General features: G+C 38.8%; 2 protein-coding genes across 2 annotated transcripts; both read right to left on the minus strand.

Moving 5' to 3' along the window:
• Positions 1 to 1,720: 1,720 nt before the first annotated feature.
• On the minus strand, positions 1,721 to 2,734 carry TAAR5 (trace amine associated receptor 5). Its single transcript, XM_049652985.1, has one exon. It carries the CDS (start codon positions 2,732 to 2,734, stop codon positions 1,721 to 1,723), a length of 1,014 nt encoding a protein of 337 aa, XP_049508942.1.
• Positions 2,735 to 10,291: 7,557 nt separating this feature from the next.
• Positions 10,292 to 12,495, minus strand: LOC125937991 (trace amine-associated receptor 4). The gene is made up of 2 exons (XM_049652982.1): positions 12,400 to 12,495; positions 10,292 to 11,461 (listed from the first exon to the last, which is right to left on the minus strand). The coding sequence occupies exon 2, from the start codon at positions 11,401 to 11,403 to the stop codon at positions 10,360 to 10,362; it is 1,044 nt and encodes a 347-aa protein (XP_049508939.1). The 5' UTR covers positions 11,404 to 11,461; positions 12,400 to 12,495; the 3' UTR covers positions 10,292 to 10,359.
• Between the last annotated feature and the right edge of the window lie 1,004 nt (positions 12,496 to 13,499).

Consider the following 13,499-nt stretch of genomic DNA (forward strand, 5'->3'; position numbering starts at 1 on the left):
ACTTTGCAGTTTTTATTTATTCCTATATCTAAGGCACAGTGTTCCTTGATATCTCAAAATTGCATATATTAGAATAAATTTTAATTTATAATTCTTTTTAAATTTAATTATGTGATAATACCAAAAAGTTAATTGGAAAAGAAAGAATAATTACTTTGAAAGAAAAAAGAAGCATTAAAAAATACATCGAAAAATATGTTTATAATAAATAATTGTTTTGAGAGAGAAAGAGAGAGCATGAGTGGGGGAGAGGGGCAGAAGGAGAGAGAGAGAGAGAGAGAGAGAGAGAATCTTAAACAGTCTCCACGCTTAGCATGAAGTCTGACTGGAGACTCCACTCAGGGATCATGACCTTAGATGAAATCAAGAGTCAGATACTCGATCGACTGAGCAACCCAAGTGTCCCTACAATAAATAATTTTTTAATTAAGAAAAACAATAAAGTCAATAAAAGTTATCTCTCTAGCCAGAAACAAAGGAAGGAAGGAAGGAAGGAAGGAAGGAAGGAAGGAAGGAAAGAAGGAAGGAAGGAAAGGAAATGAATTCATTTCAGCTAACTTTCATGACAAAATAAAACATTAATTTTTTTATTTATGGAGATTGATTGATTTATGTTCATATATATATTACATCTATCTATATGTTTGTACTTTGGAGACCTCAAATTAACTTACAAATAAGTTTTCCAAATCAGCAATTATTAATTTGAAAAATAGTCAGTAAGAAATGTGGGAGTTATTAGAGACCTGTAGGAAAAGATTTAGGAAGAAAAAAGAGGCAAAATGTACATAGAAGATGTCAGTACCTTTACTAGTAATAGGTCCTAAGAAACACTTGGTTCAGTGTTGAAAAAGCATGTGGCTTAAGTACTTGTATTTCCAAAGAAAATCATATACTGGTGTCCCTGGAAAGATAGTAGATCTAACTTAGGTAATTTTTTTTTTTAAAAGGAAAAAATATTACAATGGCCAGATGTGGATCATTATCACTTTACAAACATTTCACCATTTCCAAGTTTTAATAATTAAAGAAAAGCGAGAAAATATTCCTTCAAGAATACAATACATTTACTCAGTGATCATTGAAATGGACAAACGTAGTTTACAATCCTGTTTAGGGAGACAGGGATTCTAAAGAGGACATTTTGAAAAAGAAACACTCCCAACACTTGACTACAATTATGAAAAGTGATGTCAAACAGCGTTTTCCAAAGTTAAATTATTATACAATATTTGAGCTTCAGGTTACCTGAACAAACAGTACAAAACTCTAATTTTCCAGCTGCAACTCTGAGATGGGGAGAAATTCAAAGGTTGTCAAAATAGTCTCACCCAAGCACTGCCAGGAGGCAGAACCAGTATGAGAACTCAGAAATCTCCACCTTCACGCTCTTTTCTCTCCACCTCTGTATCTCAGTCTCAAGGAAGTGATAACAAGGAGCCAAATATTTTCACAGAAGTTCAACGCAGCCAATAAATACTTGGTTGATTTCATTCCCTCCTTTTCTACAGAAACATTGAATAAAGAGAGTGCTACATTCTACTACAGAAACATTGAATTAAGAGAGTACTATATTTCTTTTGAAATTAAGAGGTTGTTTTTTCTCCTCCACTTAAACCATGGTGCCCTAAAAGCATGCCCACAAACTCATGACACCGCCCCTGCCACAGAGCACTCATCCTTCCTGCAGGGACCTACCCCTCGCCTGCATTCAAAGAAGTCACTCTTGGTACAAGTCAATAGTGGGTGTCCGAGGTGAGAAGATCTCTCGACTCAGGCAGAGTTTCAGTGCCTTTCTGAACCACCGGTAGGAGAAGACATAGATGATAGGGTTGCAGGCCGAGTTGAAGTAAGCAAACCAAATAAAGATGTCAAAGACCAGTGGCGGTGTGACGAAGTTAAGGAGGCTGTCAACCAGCGTGTCAATGGTGAAGGGAAGCCAGCACAAGAGGTATATGCCCACGGCAATGCCGAGGGTCTTGGCAGCTTTTCTTTCACGTTTGGCAGCCCCAGCCAGGTTTTTGCTCAAGGTGCTGATCTGCTGAGCCTGCCTGATGGCAACCACAAAAATCTTCACGTACAAGCTGATCATGATGAGGCAGGGGAAGAAGAACATAGGAAAATTTAACCAGCCCCAAAACTTATTGAAGAGCAGTTGGCAACTGCCCACACAAGGCATCTCTTCCAGCCACTGACTGAGCGCATTCTCTACCACATCTGTGTAGAGGAAGAAAGCTGTGTAAGCTGCTGGAATCCCCCACCCTGCCAGGATGTACCTGATGGCCACCCTGACTGTGAACTTGGAGGGATAGATCAAGGGCTCACAGATGGCACAGTGGCGGTCTATGGAAATGAAACAGAGGTGGAAGATGGAGGTGAGGCAGAAGAGGGTATCCAGATAGGTATGCAGGCGGCAGAGGAAGTCTCCAAGGAACCAGCAGCTCTCCACGGAGCGAATGGTACTGAGAGGCAGCACTAACAGACCCAGAAACATGTCAGCCAGGGCCAAGGAAAGCAGCAAGAAGTTAGTGGGGGTGTGAAGCACTTTGAAGTAGGACACAGCAAACACCACAAACAAATTTCCTAGGACCGTAATCAACATGCCTACTGCACCGGCCAGGTAGATGGCCAACCGGATGCCCAGAGGATGGACTGTCCTGGGGCAAGATCCATTCACCTGGTAGCAGAATGCTGCGGGGTGTTCTTCAGCACCTTGGTTGAGGACAGCACTCATTTATGGTTCCTACTCTTCCTTTCTCTCTGGGAACTGGCCACCTGTACCACCCAAAAAACAAACAAACAAAAAAACAACCCCCCCCAAAAAAACCACAAAACAAACAAACAAACAAACAAACAAAACAAAACAAAAAGATGTGGAGGAGAAACTGAAGGGCATTTTGTAACCTAGTACAATTTACTTTGGTACTGAAGCTAATATTGCCCAAAAATCAGTATAATGTGAGATTTAAGGTCTCATAAGAGTCACTTCTCTGCTAGCTCTGGTTTCTCTAACTGGGCACTTTTGAAATTAGTGTAGACTGTATCTTTAAGGGAAAAGAAGTAGAATGTAAGCTAACTGTTCCCTCAGAGACAAAGCAGGCTTTGCCACGGTAGGTACTATACAATTATTGAGAGGCCGCCTCTTCCATTTTGATAAGTTGACCTATTGTCAAACATAAAGTGAGATTTCAAGTTACCAGTCTGAAACAAGGAAGAATTAAGTCTTTGTAATAAATCATTGCTTGGGGAAAGAATAACATCTGGCTCCTCTCTTCAAGAATTAAATAAAGCAACAGTAAAATCAACAGATCGAGCTGTTTAATTACATGCCAACCAAGAAAATAATTCAAAACACAAATAATTAAAAGAGTAGAGAATTACCAATTTCAGTTTTGCATGCGGCACAATTCCTAAAGAGAACACACATTGTTCATACATCCTGGAAGAACTATCTGTTGTGAAAAAGTATTTTTCTATCTTAACACCGGTCTGCAATTTTAAACAAGTTCCAGTAAATTGAATTCAAGGTTTCTAAACTACTTACAGAAGTAGGAATCAGGATCACTTCATCAGAAGTCCTTCTTATAGCAGGTGAACACAGGTATGTAGAATTCTCTTCCATCAGCAAAGACGACAGATGTGCAATCAGTTAATGATTTTATACTCCAAATAGAAACTAGTCCTCAGGGTGGTATGCCATGCAAATGAGTGTTGGAAGTGCTCCAAGGGACCTAGTTTGCACTATTCACAAGTTTCAGTAGTTTGAAGCTTCTTCTCAGCACGAGATCATTTATCTTGCCAATTAATTAGATGAAAATTGAAGACACCAGTTTTATATATCCTTTTGTTTAATTTTATTTTTAGTGAGTTCTGTATATCCTTTCTGCTTTATTTTTTATTAAATTTTTTTTTAATTTGTTCATTTTTGAGAAGCAAAGAGAGACAGAGCATGAGTGGGGGAGGAGCAGAGAGAGAGGGAGACACAGAATCCGAAGCAGGCTCGAGGCTGCTGTCAGCACAGAGCCCAAGGTGGGGCCCAAACCCACAGACTACGAGATCATGACCTGAGCCACCCAGGCACCTCACTTGCTTTAGAATTATTCGTGCACAGGGTGTCTCTGTGGCTCAGTTGGTTAAGGGTCTGACTTTGTCTCAGTTCATGATCTCACGGTTTGTGAGTTCGAGCCCTGCATCAAGCTCTGTGCTGACAGGTCAGATCCTGGAGCCTGCTTCGGATTCTGTGTCTCTCTCTTCTCTTTGCCCCTCCCCCACTTGAATTCTGTATCTCTCTCTCTCTCTCAAAAATAAATAAACGTTAAATATTAAAAAAAATTATTTGTGCACATTTCTTTCAACAAAATAGTTGAGAATAATTGATCATAAGCCCTTAGGTTCACTTCGTGTTGGTTAAAGAAGTCACAGTAGATGAAACAGTTCCCTGAATACAGCCGAGTTAGATTCTTGTTCTGTTACCCCCTCAGTCATCCCTTACCCTTTTCGTCCCTCTGCCTCCCCATTGGTAAGAGTACCTACAATTAGACTCATATGTCCATACTTTATGTGGATACTACCAAGAAAAATAACACATTCGATCATATTCTGCTCTCTCTGATTTTTGGTACCAAACCTCCAGGGGATGGGATGCCTCTTTATGGCCTTGGAGAGATCATTCCTCAAAATAAATCAAACCGGTGTTGCAAAAACCACATAACTGTAAAGGTGACAAAAGATTACATCTACCAATGGGGTCTGTAGTAGGAAGTATAGGGGTCGAAGGAATGAAATAAAAAAAAAAAAAAATGAAGGAGGTTGACAGACACCTCCACCTTCTCCACAAAGCCTGGGCCAAACCCAGTGATCGTCACTGGAAACTTGCACTGTATCCAGTCCACGTGCATAGAAATAGATTTTTAACTCCAGAACTTGATCAGACCAGGAAGGATCCTGCGTTATCACATACCTCATCCATCCATTTTGGACTTTGTCCAAAAGTCAAGGACACCTTTTGATTCATAAATCATAACCCACCCTGCAATTAGGCAGAGATTCCCATGGCTCTAAGTCTAATCTGACCAAGAGTTTGTGAAAAGTAAGGACAAATGTCTTCCAAATAAAAGAAGGCCTAAGAAGGAAACTCTCAAAAAGGGTCTTGTGTTTTGTTTGTTTGGGAGATATATTGCATCAAACCTGAAATGCAATATGCAAGCACATGTGTGATTCCTCTGTCAGAGATTACCTAACCTTCTGTGCCCTGTTTTCTAATCTATTAATTGAATATAATACAATACCTACAACCACAAGTTTGTCATGAAGATGGATGAGTGTTAAGAATGGTTCCTGTCACATGGCAAGCTGGACAGACAAGAGTGGGAATAGATACTAGTCCCGATTCTGTGTTAACCCTCCCAAGTTAGGGCTCTGATTCCCTCTTCCAAACTGACTTTCAGAAATACACTCCAGGTACATAACAACTGGGAGCAAAACTAATTGGGGTTTGGATCCTCTAGATTTTCTTGCTCATCTTGAGATTCATTGATGTTGCATTTGTATAGCTTTCATCAAAGAGGCTTTATATTTTAGAAACAAGACAGAAGAGAAAGTGGAATATTTATAAGGTAGTCAAAAGTGTTGTTTAGATTTAGGATCTTAACAATTAGTTTTGCTATTTAACAATGCTAAAGCTACTAGAGTAAGCTATAAGACAAGAATATTAATGTTCTCCCCTCTCCCCCAAAGCAATGTCTGACTCCCTTGAGATAAGCTGTGAGTGTTGGTCCAGGAGAGATAAAGGTTACTAGGAGATATTCTAGAAAAGAAAATAATCTAACTGATGATACTCGAGGGACTCATAAATGCTAGCAATATTTGAGACAGGCAGTCAGTAAGTTTTTAAGAATTGCTTCTATTCATATTTGCAATCTGAAACAGTAATCACCTTTGATGACTAAGGTCTAAGAAAGTGAGGTTTTTCTTTTTCTTTTTCTTTTTCTTTTTCTTTTTCTTTTTTAACAGAAAGAATAATAAAAGCAATTCCCTTGAGGACACAAATAAAAAAGCAATTGCAGAACAAGATTTCCTGTTTTTCGTAGCCCCTCTGCAATCCAGTCAAGATCAACTAAATGCATATGAAAGGGAAAACCTACGTTAGCAGTAGATGAGGCAAACAAATGTGGGCTTTAACAAGAGATACACCAGGTTTTGAATATTATGATCTTGGAAAAGTTGCCTAATCTCTTGAACAGGGGATTTAAGCTAGAGGTTATAGAGAGTGCTAGGAAGATTAGGTAGTTCAGTGGTAGGAAGCATCTCCTTTACTCAATGTGATGACACATTCCTTCGGCCTAAAATGCAGTCTTCCCTACACCCCAAGCCAGGCAAAATTTTCCTCCTCCATATTCCGTAACTTATTGTGCCTGGCTCTATCATAAGATATATTACCATGCAGGGTAATTGAATGGCTATGTTTCTCCTATTAGACCATGAGCCCCGTAAGGCCAGGATTTCAGCTTTATGTGTCTCTGAACAAAAAACACTCAGAGTAGTACTTGGCACATAGTAGATGCTCAGTAAATGTTTATTGAACTGAGTGGCTTTTAATATAGGCTGTCCATGGCAGCCACCATCCTCCTGGGATAATGGCTGCTCTATTCAACCTCAATACATTCTGGAAAGAAGAGCACTGGGTTTGTAATAATAATGGAATGATTCACTTTTCCTTGGACTAGCCACCTTCCACTAGGGAAGAGAAGGTGGAGCTGTTTTGAGAAACAATTGAGCCGATGTTCATGGACATCCTTTGTAAATTACAGAAGTGCTTTATGAAGGTAGGGAGTGATTATGACTGCAGCAGAAGCTTCCATATGCTCTTTTATTTCTCCTCTATTTAGCTATGCTTTTAGTGGGCAAGAGAAAATGTGGCCTGTGGCCACAGATCCGAGTTCCTTGATACTAAGTCAACCATTTTGTGTAATTCTAATTTTTGTAATGTTTTGTTTATTTTTGAGAGACAGAGAGACAGAGCACGAACTGGGGAGGGGCAGAGAGAGAGGAGACACAGAATCCGAAATAAGCTCCAGGCTCTGAGCTGTCAGCACAGAGCCTGACATGGCTCTCGAACTTGTGAACTGCGAGATCATGACCTGAGCCGAAGTCAAATGCTTAATCAACTGAGCTGCCCAGGTGCCCCATCCTTATGCTATGCTGAGGGTCAAATGAGAAAATGCGTATATACCGAGTAAATGGCTGTCCTTCTCATTCAGTCTCTCAGTTCTAGCAGTGCAAATAACCTTGTTGAATCCCGAAAAAGGAAGAGAGGCTCATCATGGGAAGCAGATTGTAAAATACTCTTTCCATCATATGGTGCTCTATCTATTGACCCATCTGACCCAGGAAGGAGGTCTATGTTGGCCTAAAGACCAAGGAACTCCTCCTGTTTCTTTGAGTCTTCAAAAGGAAGGAGTACCATTAGCCTCTGGAATGTCGTGTTTAGGATTAGGGGCAGAAGAAATCTCCTCCTGAAGGATTAAATGACTGTAGTCATTAAAGAATAAACCAATACTTTACCAAGCATCTCAAAACCTAATTCTGATTTCTAATACTGTCCTTTGATGATGATAATAATAATAATAATAATAATAATTTGCCAAAACATCTCAGGATCTGAATATGCTATATCTAAATGATTAAATTACAAGTACTGGCCTCAGGAAGCTATAAATATTCAACAGAACATGTAGATCCAGAGAGTATTGGGAATTCTCAACTGAATAGAGATGTTATTAAATGTATTTTGGAATAATGAGTAGTTCCTAATAGATAGTCTAGAGTGGGGATAGAGTCAAAAAAGCAAAAAGGTTCATAAACAGCATTTAGGATTTATATATATGTATATGGACATTAGAAACTTTAAGTATTAAGATATCCTGCATGGATGTGTGATATCATTTAGCTAGGCCAAAGAATGGAGGGGGTTTGATTAACCAAATATTCTGATATTACTATAAGAATTACTGTAGGGGCACGTGGGTAGCTTAGTCAGTTAAGCGTCTGACTTTGGCTCAGGTCATAATCTCACTGTTTTGTGAGTTCAAGTCCCACATTAGCCTCTCTGCTGTCAGCACAGAACCCACTTCAGAGCCTCTGCCCCACCCCCCCACTCTCAAAAATAAAAGAAAATAAATTACTGCAATAAAATGCACTTAATATTAAAGCCTATGCTAATGGTAACAAGATTTCTCTTTGCAACATACCAGTGTCTGAAAGTTATGAAAAGCAACCTTACTTCCTGCAAAAATAAGCAAAAGTTATAAATAAATCACATCAGCCACATACAAACTATTTGCAGATACAGTCTATTTGGCTGGAAGAGTCCTTCTATTGAACATCTCCATTTATGAAATTTCCCAATCTGTCAATCTATTAGATAATCAACAATATTTCTACATAACCAAAACTTTCAGTAAAATACTTCCGCCACTGAGGCATTAGGAAAGGAAGGGAAGATCTGACTTCTATTCTCGGGAATCTCACTATATGAGCATGAAAGCTTCATTTTGAGCGTTGCAAATGTTTCTGAGTCAGTAAGTCCTTTTCCACTATGTGCCTTTACTGGCTCTGTCCCCCAGTTCCCCAGTACAACATTGTGCACATGTGACCAAAGAAAACAGGAATTAAATTCAGTTCAATTTCTACTTTACAAATAGGCTTTTTCTTCCGTCTTCTTTCCCAAGGGAAGGAGTCCCTACTTGCCTAGAATTCTTTGCTTTGTAGTTGTTTATCTTGGTGGATTTGAGTAACTCCCATGTTTTTCAAAGTTTATATGTTTTAGTTATCCAGTGAACATGTTCAGAGATTTTAATGGGAAAGGAACCATTCCAGGCACTGTGGGATACAAAATGGAAAATATAAAGACATAGTGTCCCACAGAAGAAGCTTATAATCTAATGAGGAACCAACACACCGGTGCATACTCAACTCTGGCACAAAGCAGGAGTCAGAGAAATGGGTTTGGGGTGGTGGGTGTGCATAGAAGGAAGATGCTGGTTACATTGAGTTTGCGATCTTGGTAGAACATTCAAAATGGAAGTCTATTGGTAGTAAGAAATGAGGGGCTTGAGTTTGGAAGAAATGATAGGCTGCAAATAAATATACTTGAGAGAAAGATATATAGACATGAATATTGAAGCTGTGAGGTTAACTAAGGTTAAAGCAGGATTTCTTAACCACGAAACTATTGAAGTCTTAGGCCAGATAATCCTTTAGTGTGGGGGATATTCTGTGCATTGTAGACTCTTTAGCAGTGTTCCTTACCTCTACCCTCTAGATGTCAGTAGCATCCCTCCCTGGTTGTAAAAACCAAAAACATCTCCAGACGCTGAATGGCCACAAAGGTCAAGACTGTCCCTGATTGGGAACCACCAGATTAGAGAGACAGAGGGATGGTATGAAGGATGAAAAGAAGGTTGTAAAGGACAAAATAAGTTTATGGGGTAGGAGAAGCAAGAGCAAGACAAAAAAAAAAAAAAAAGACATGAAGAGACATGTACAGCATTAAAACTATGGGGTAGGGAAAGAACTTCAGTTGTGAATGAAACTCAACCTTAGTGAATAATTAGTATGTACACACAGACACCCAAAGACGTGGAAATACCACCTATGTGTATATACACAGGCTGTAAATATATACAGCATATATAATTACATATTGAGAGGGAGAAAGAATATATTCCTAAACTCTTATTTATTCATTCTTCTCATTCAGTAAGACAGTCCAATTTTACCAAAATATTACAAAATTCACATCAATGCTTTTTGAAGAGGTTTAAGTCAGAACCAAAAAAATTGAAAGTAGCTACAACTGTCTGCTTCCTTCTCCCCTTCCAAGTCAATCACATGCTAAATAATCCAGACTCCCAATGTTCTCAAGCTCTCTCCCTGGCTCCCCTAAGATAGAACAATAGTCTCAAGAAAGATTTAGATAAACTCTGCATGGCTGTCAATAAGTGTGAAGACCAACTCTGTCTCCTCTTCTGATGTTCATAAGAAAAAAAAAGATCTCCATTTGATTTAAGTCAAAGGAGTGAAATTCTAAATCTCTAATTTTGTGAATTCAGGAATCAGCAAGCCATGGGACAGAGTTTTTTTTTATTGGAGATGCCTTCCCCAGAACTCCAGAAATTAACCACTTTGGTAGCTCTGGTAAACCCAGAACGCTAGATCGATTGCTCCTACTTAGATAGATGTCCATAACACCAACTGGAAGAATATGCTTATCCAGTAAGTTTATGGCCTTACCTTTGAGGAGGAGCATCCAACAAGATTCCTTACCAGGAAAGAATCTTACAGAATGGAGAGTATTGCCTAAGTATCTGCAGGATATAGGCTTAGGGTAGAAGAGTCAGGGTGGAAGATGGTTCCCGTGACAATCATCCGCAATGCCTTGCGAAACCAGGGATAAAACATGCCATATATGATGGGATTGAAAGTAGAGTTGAAATAACCCAGCCAGAGGAAGACATTGTACAAATCTTCAGGAGTTGTGAAATTAATGAAAGGGTCTGTGATTGTCAAGATGAAAAAGGGCAGCCAGCACAATACAAACACTCCCATGACTATGCTTAAAGTCTTGGTGGCCTTGCTTTCTTTTTTGGATGATACTTTCATTTTGCTTTCTGACCCAACGTGTTTCCTGGTAGGACCCATGCCAATTTGCTTAGTATGCTTCCTGGCTACGCTGAAAATGTGTATGTAAATCCCCACCATTACAGTCCCAGGTAGGAAGCAGGCTATAAAGGAAGCCAACACCCCCCAGAGCTTGTTAAATATCAACACACACAAACCTGTGCAGTCAATGGCTGCAACAAAGTCTTCTGCACCAACTGTGTTTAATTCTGAGAATACCAGGCCAAAGGCAAAAACAATTGGAATAGACCAACTGATGAGTAGAAAGACCTCTATTACAGGGATGGTAATTTTGGTGACATAATGCAAAGGGTCACAAACAGCATAGTAGCGATCCACTGAGATGAAGCAGAGGTGAAAAATAGAGGTGGTGCAGAGCATGATGTCACAGCAGCTGTGGACTTTGCAAAAGAGGTCTCCAAAATACCAGCAAGACTCAATGGACCTGACCATACTGAAGGGCATGACCACACAGCTCAACAAAAAGTCAGTTGTGGCCATGGAGAGAATCAGGAGGTTGGTTGGGGACTGGAGCTGCTTGAAGTGAGCGATGGAAATGATCACAACCAGGTTGCCCAACATGGTCATCACTATAGCACCAGTCATGACAACATACATGGCACACACACTCAGCACAGACCTCACATTTCTAGGGCATGAATTGTTGACCAAAGCAAAGCAAAATTGGACTTCCGGAGGATTCCAAAGTTCCGGTGAATTCATCGTCTTTGTCCTGTGGGTACTATTAATCTTTTGCAAAATTACTGTGCTCTTCTCCTTTCTGTGAGAGAAAGAAGAAAAACAATGAAAATCCCTGGTGGGCAAATTTTCAGAAAGGCCCAGGTAGCTGCATTTCCAGTCCTAAACTGAACTTCCTACCGACCAAGAGCACTGCTTCCCAAACTTTAATGTACATACAAATCACCCAGGGGTCTTTCTAAAATACAGATTCTGTTTCTGGGGTGGAGGTTAAGAGTCTGGCTCTCAGGAGATGCCAATGCTGTTAGTCTAAGGACTATCCCTTAAGTAGGAAGGGACTAAAGACAACTGAATGAATATCCAATGTCTAAGTAACCCAGTTAAAACCACCTAAGTAACCCAGGTAAATGCCCATGTTCTGGGCACTAATATGTAGCCCTTACTTAGGATTCCAAATCTATAGGCAGATCAAGAATTTTCTCTGTCCCACTTATATTAACCAATTTGATGGATAAAACCTGTCAAGAATTACTAGGACTTATGGAACTTTTATTTAATGTTTAGCTTCAAAAATAATTACAATCTAAAGATTGTGCTCCCCCCCCCCCCTTAACTTCTCTTGTGGGTATTTGCAAATGCTTTGGATCCTGTTGATTAATACATACTATTCAGTTAAGGGAATATTTTTCTTTCCAATGTGAAGAATAAGTTTTTAGATTTTTAGAGCAATTTGTGGTCGACTAAAAATGTGCTAAAGTCTACAAAATTATACATGAATAATCTCCAAAAAGGGCAGGGGGATACTGAAATGATAAATTCTGTAAATCTCGTGTGTTACCTCCTTTCATTTAGAAACTCCATCCATGAATTCAAATTTAAGTTGAGGTCTCCTGGTCCACAGATTGCAAGACTTATATTGGGAACAAATTTGACACATGGGAGTGCTCACTGTTTAAACTGTCACGTTACATAATTTATGCTGTTGCCTTTAAAAATGTGAAAATAATGAGACTGACTCACCCAGAGTATGACAGAGGTTGGATTTGTTTTTCCAGTACCCGGACTGGCTGTGTAGTTCTGATGACCAAAGACAAGCATTACTGAGCTCTAAGGCCAGGTAGGTAGAGTGGACTTTGGCCTGAGAAGAAATGAAAACTCACTGGTCCATCGTAAAAACAAACCCACAATCATGTCCTCATGAGATTTACTTGGAAAACACACTAAATGAGAATACAATTACCTTTGAAAATAATATTTACAGTATTTGCTACTATAGCTCAGCCATTTTTTTTTCCAATGTGTACTATTTGAAATTTTAACATCATGGCACATTTTATTTGATCTGGAATAATAAGTTAATTTCTCAAATTAACATTTTTCTTTAGGTACGTTTTAATTTTGTCAGTCAAATATTGTGCAATGGATTTGAACTTGAGAAACCAAACACAGGTAAGAAGGACAAAGACTTATTCAAATCCTTTTTAAACTGTAGCTTATCAATTTTGGAACATACAGCACAAATTATTTGGTTACTTATCACTTTAGCCATGAAATCTTAAATAATGGAATAATGAAATCTTAAATGCTCAATTAACTTCTTTAACAAATTAACTTTATTCTGCCTTTCATCTTATTTTTGTGAATTTAATTTTTTTCTTTAATTCTTTAAAAAATCATCCTTAAAGATAGCTGACAGGTACCAAAAAGTTTCTTAAGCATTTCACTGCATATCCATAGACAGACAGCATTCTCATACAAAATAGACACTCTTCAATTGTTTATGGTATAATTTTTGGAGTTTGAAGTTTCATTTTTGAAAATTTAATCCCTGAAAGAATTGAAACAACTTAACCGCCTAGGTGTGTAAAGTGAATATCATTTATTTCATCTTATTTATTTACTTTTTGTGGGAGGAAGCAGGGTATGAAACAGCTGCCCAAACTTAATAGCATTATCTCATGTTTCTGATGCATGGTTACCTATATTAGGGAAGTGTTTAAACTTATTTACTTACAAAGTCACTACGCGTGTGAATTGTGAAGGTAATGTCAAAGGTAATAATGCTTTAAGCCCCTATCATAAACTCTTGGTCCCAAATTACAAAAGCAAGTAAACAAATG

The sequence above is a fragment of the Panthera uncia genome (genome assembly GCF_023721935.1).
Source record: "Panthera uncia isolate 11264 chromosome B2 unlocalized genomic scaffold, Puncia_PCG_1.0 HiC_scaffold_24, whole genome shotgun sequence".
In the NCBI taxonomy this organism is placed as follows: domain Eukaryota; kingdom Metazoa; phylum Chordata; class Mammalia; order Carnivora; family Felidae; genus Panthera; species Panthera uncia.

Bases quoted from the DNA above. Each gene is read 5' to 3' on its own strand.
- TAAR5 (XM_049652985.1), bottom strand. From the start codon at position 2,734: ATGAGTGCTGTCCTCAACCAAGGTGCTGAAGAACACCCCGCAGCATTC.
- LOC125937991 (XM_049652982.1), bottom strand. From the start codon at position 11,403: ATGAATTCACCGGAACTTTGGAATCCTCCGGAAGTCCAATTTTGCTTT.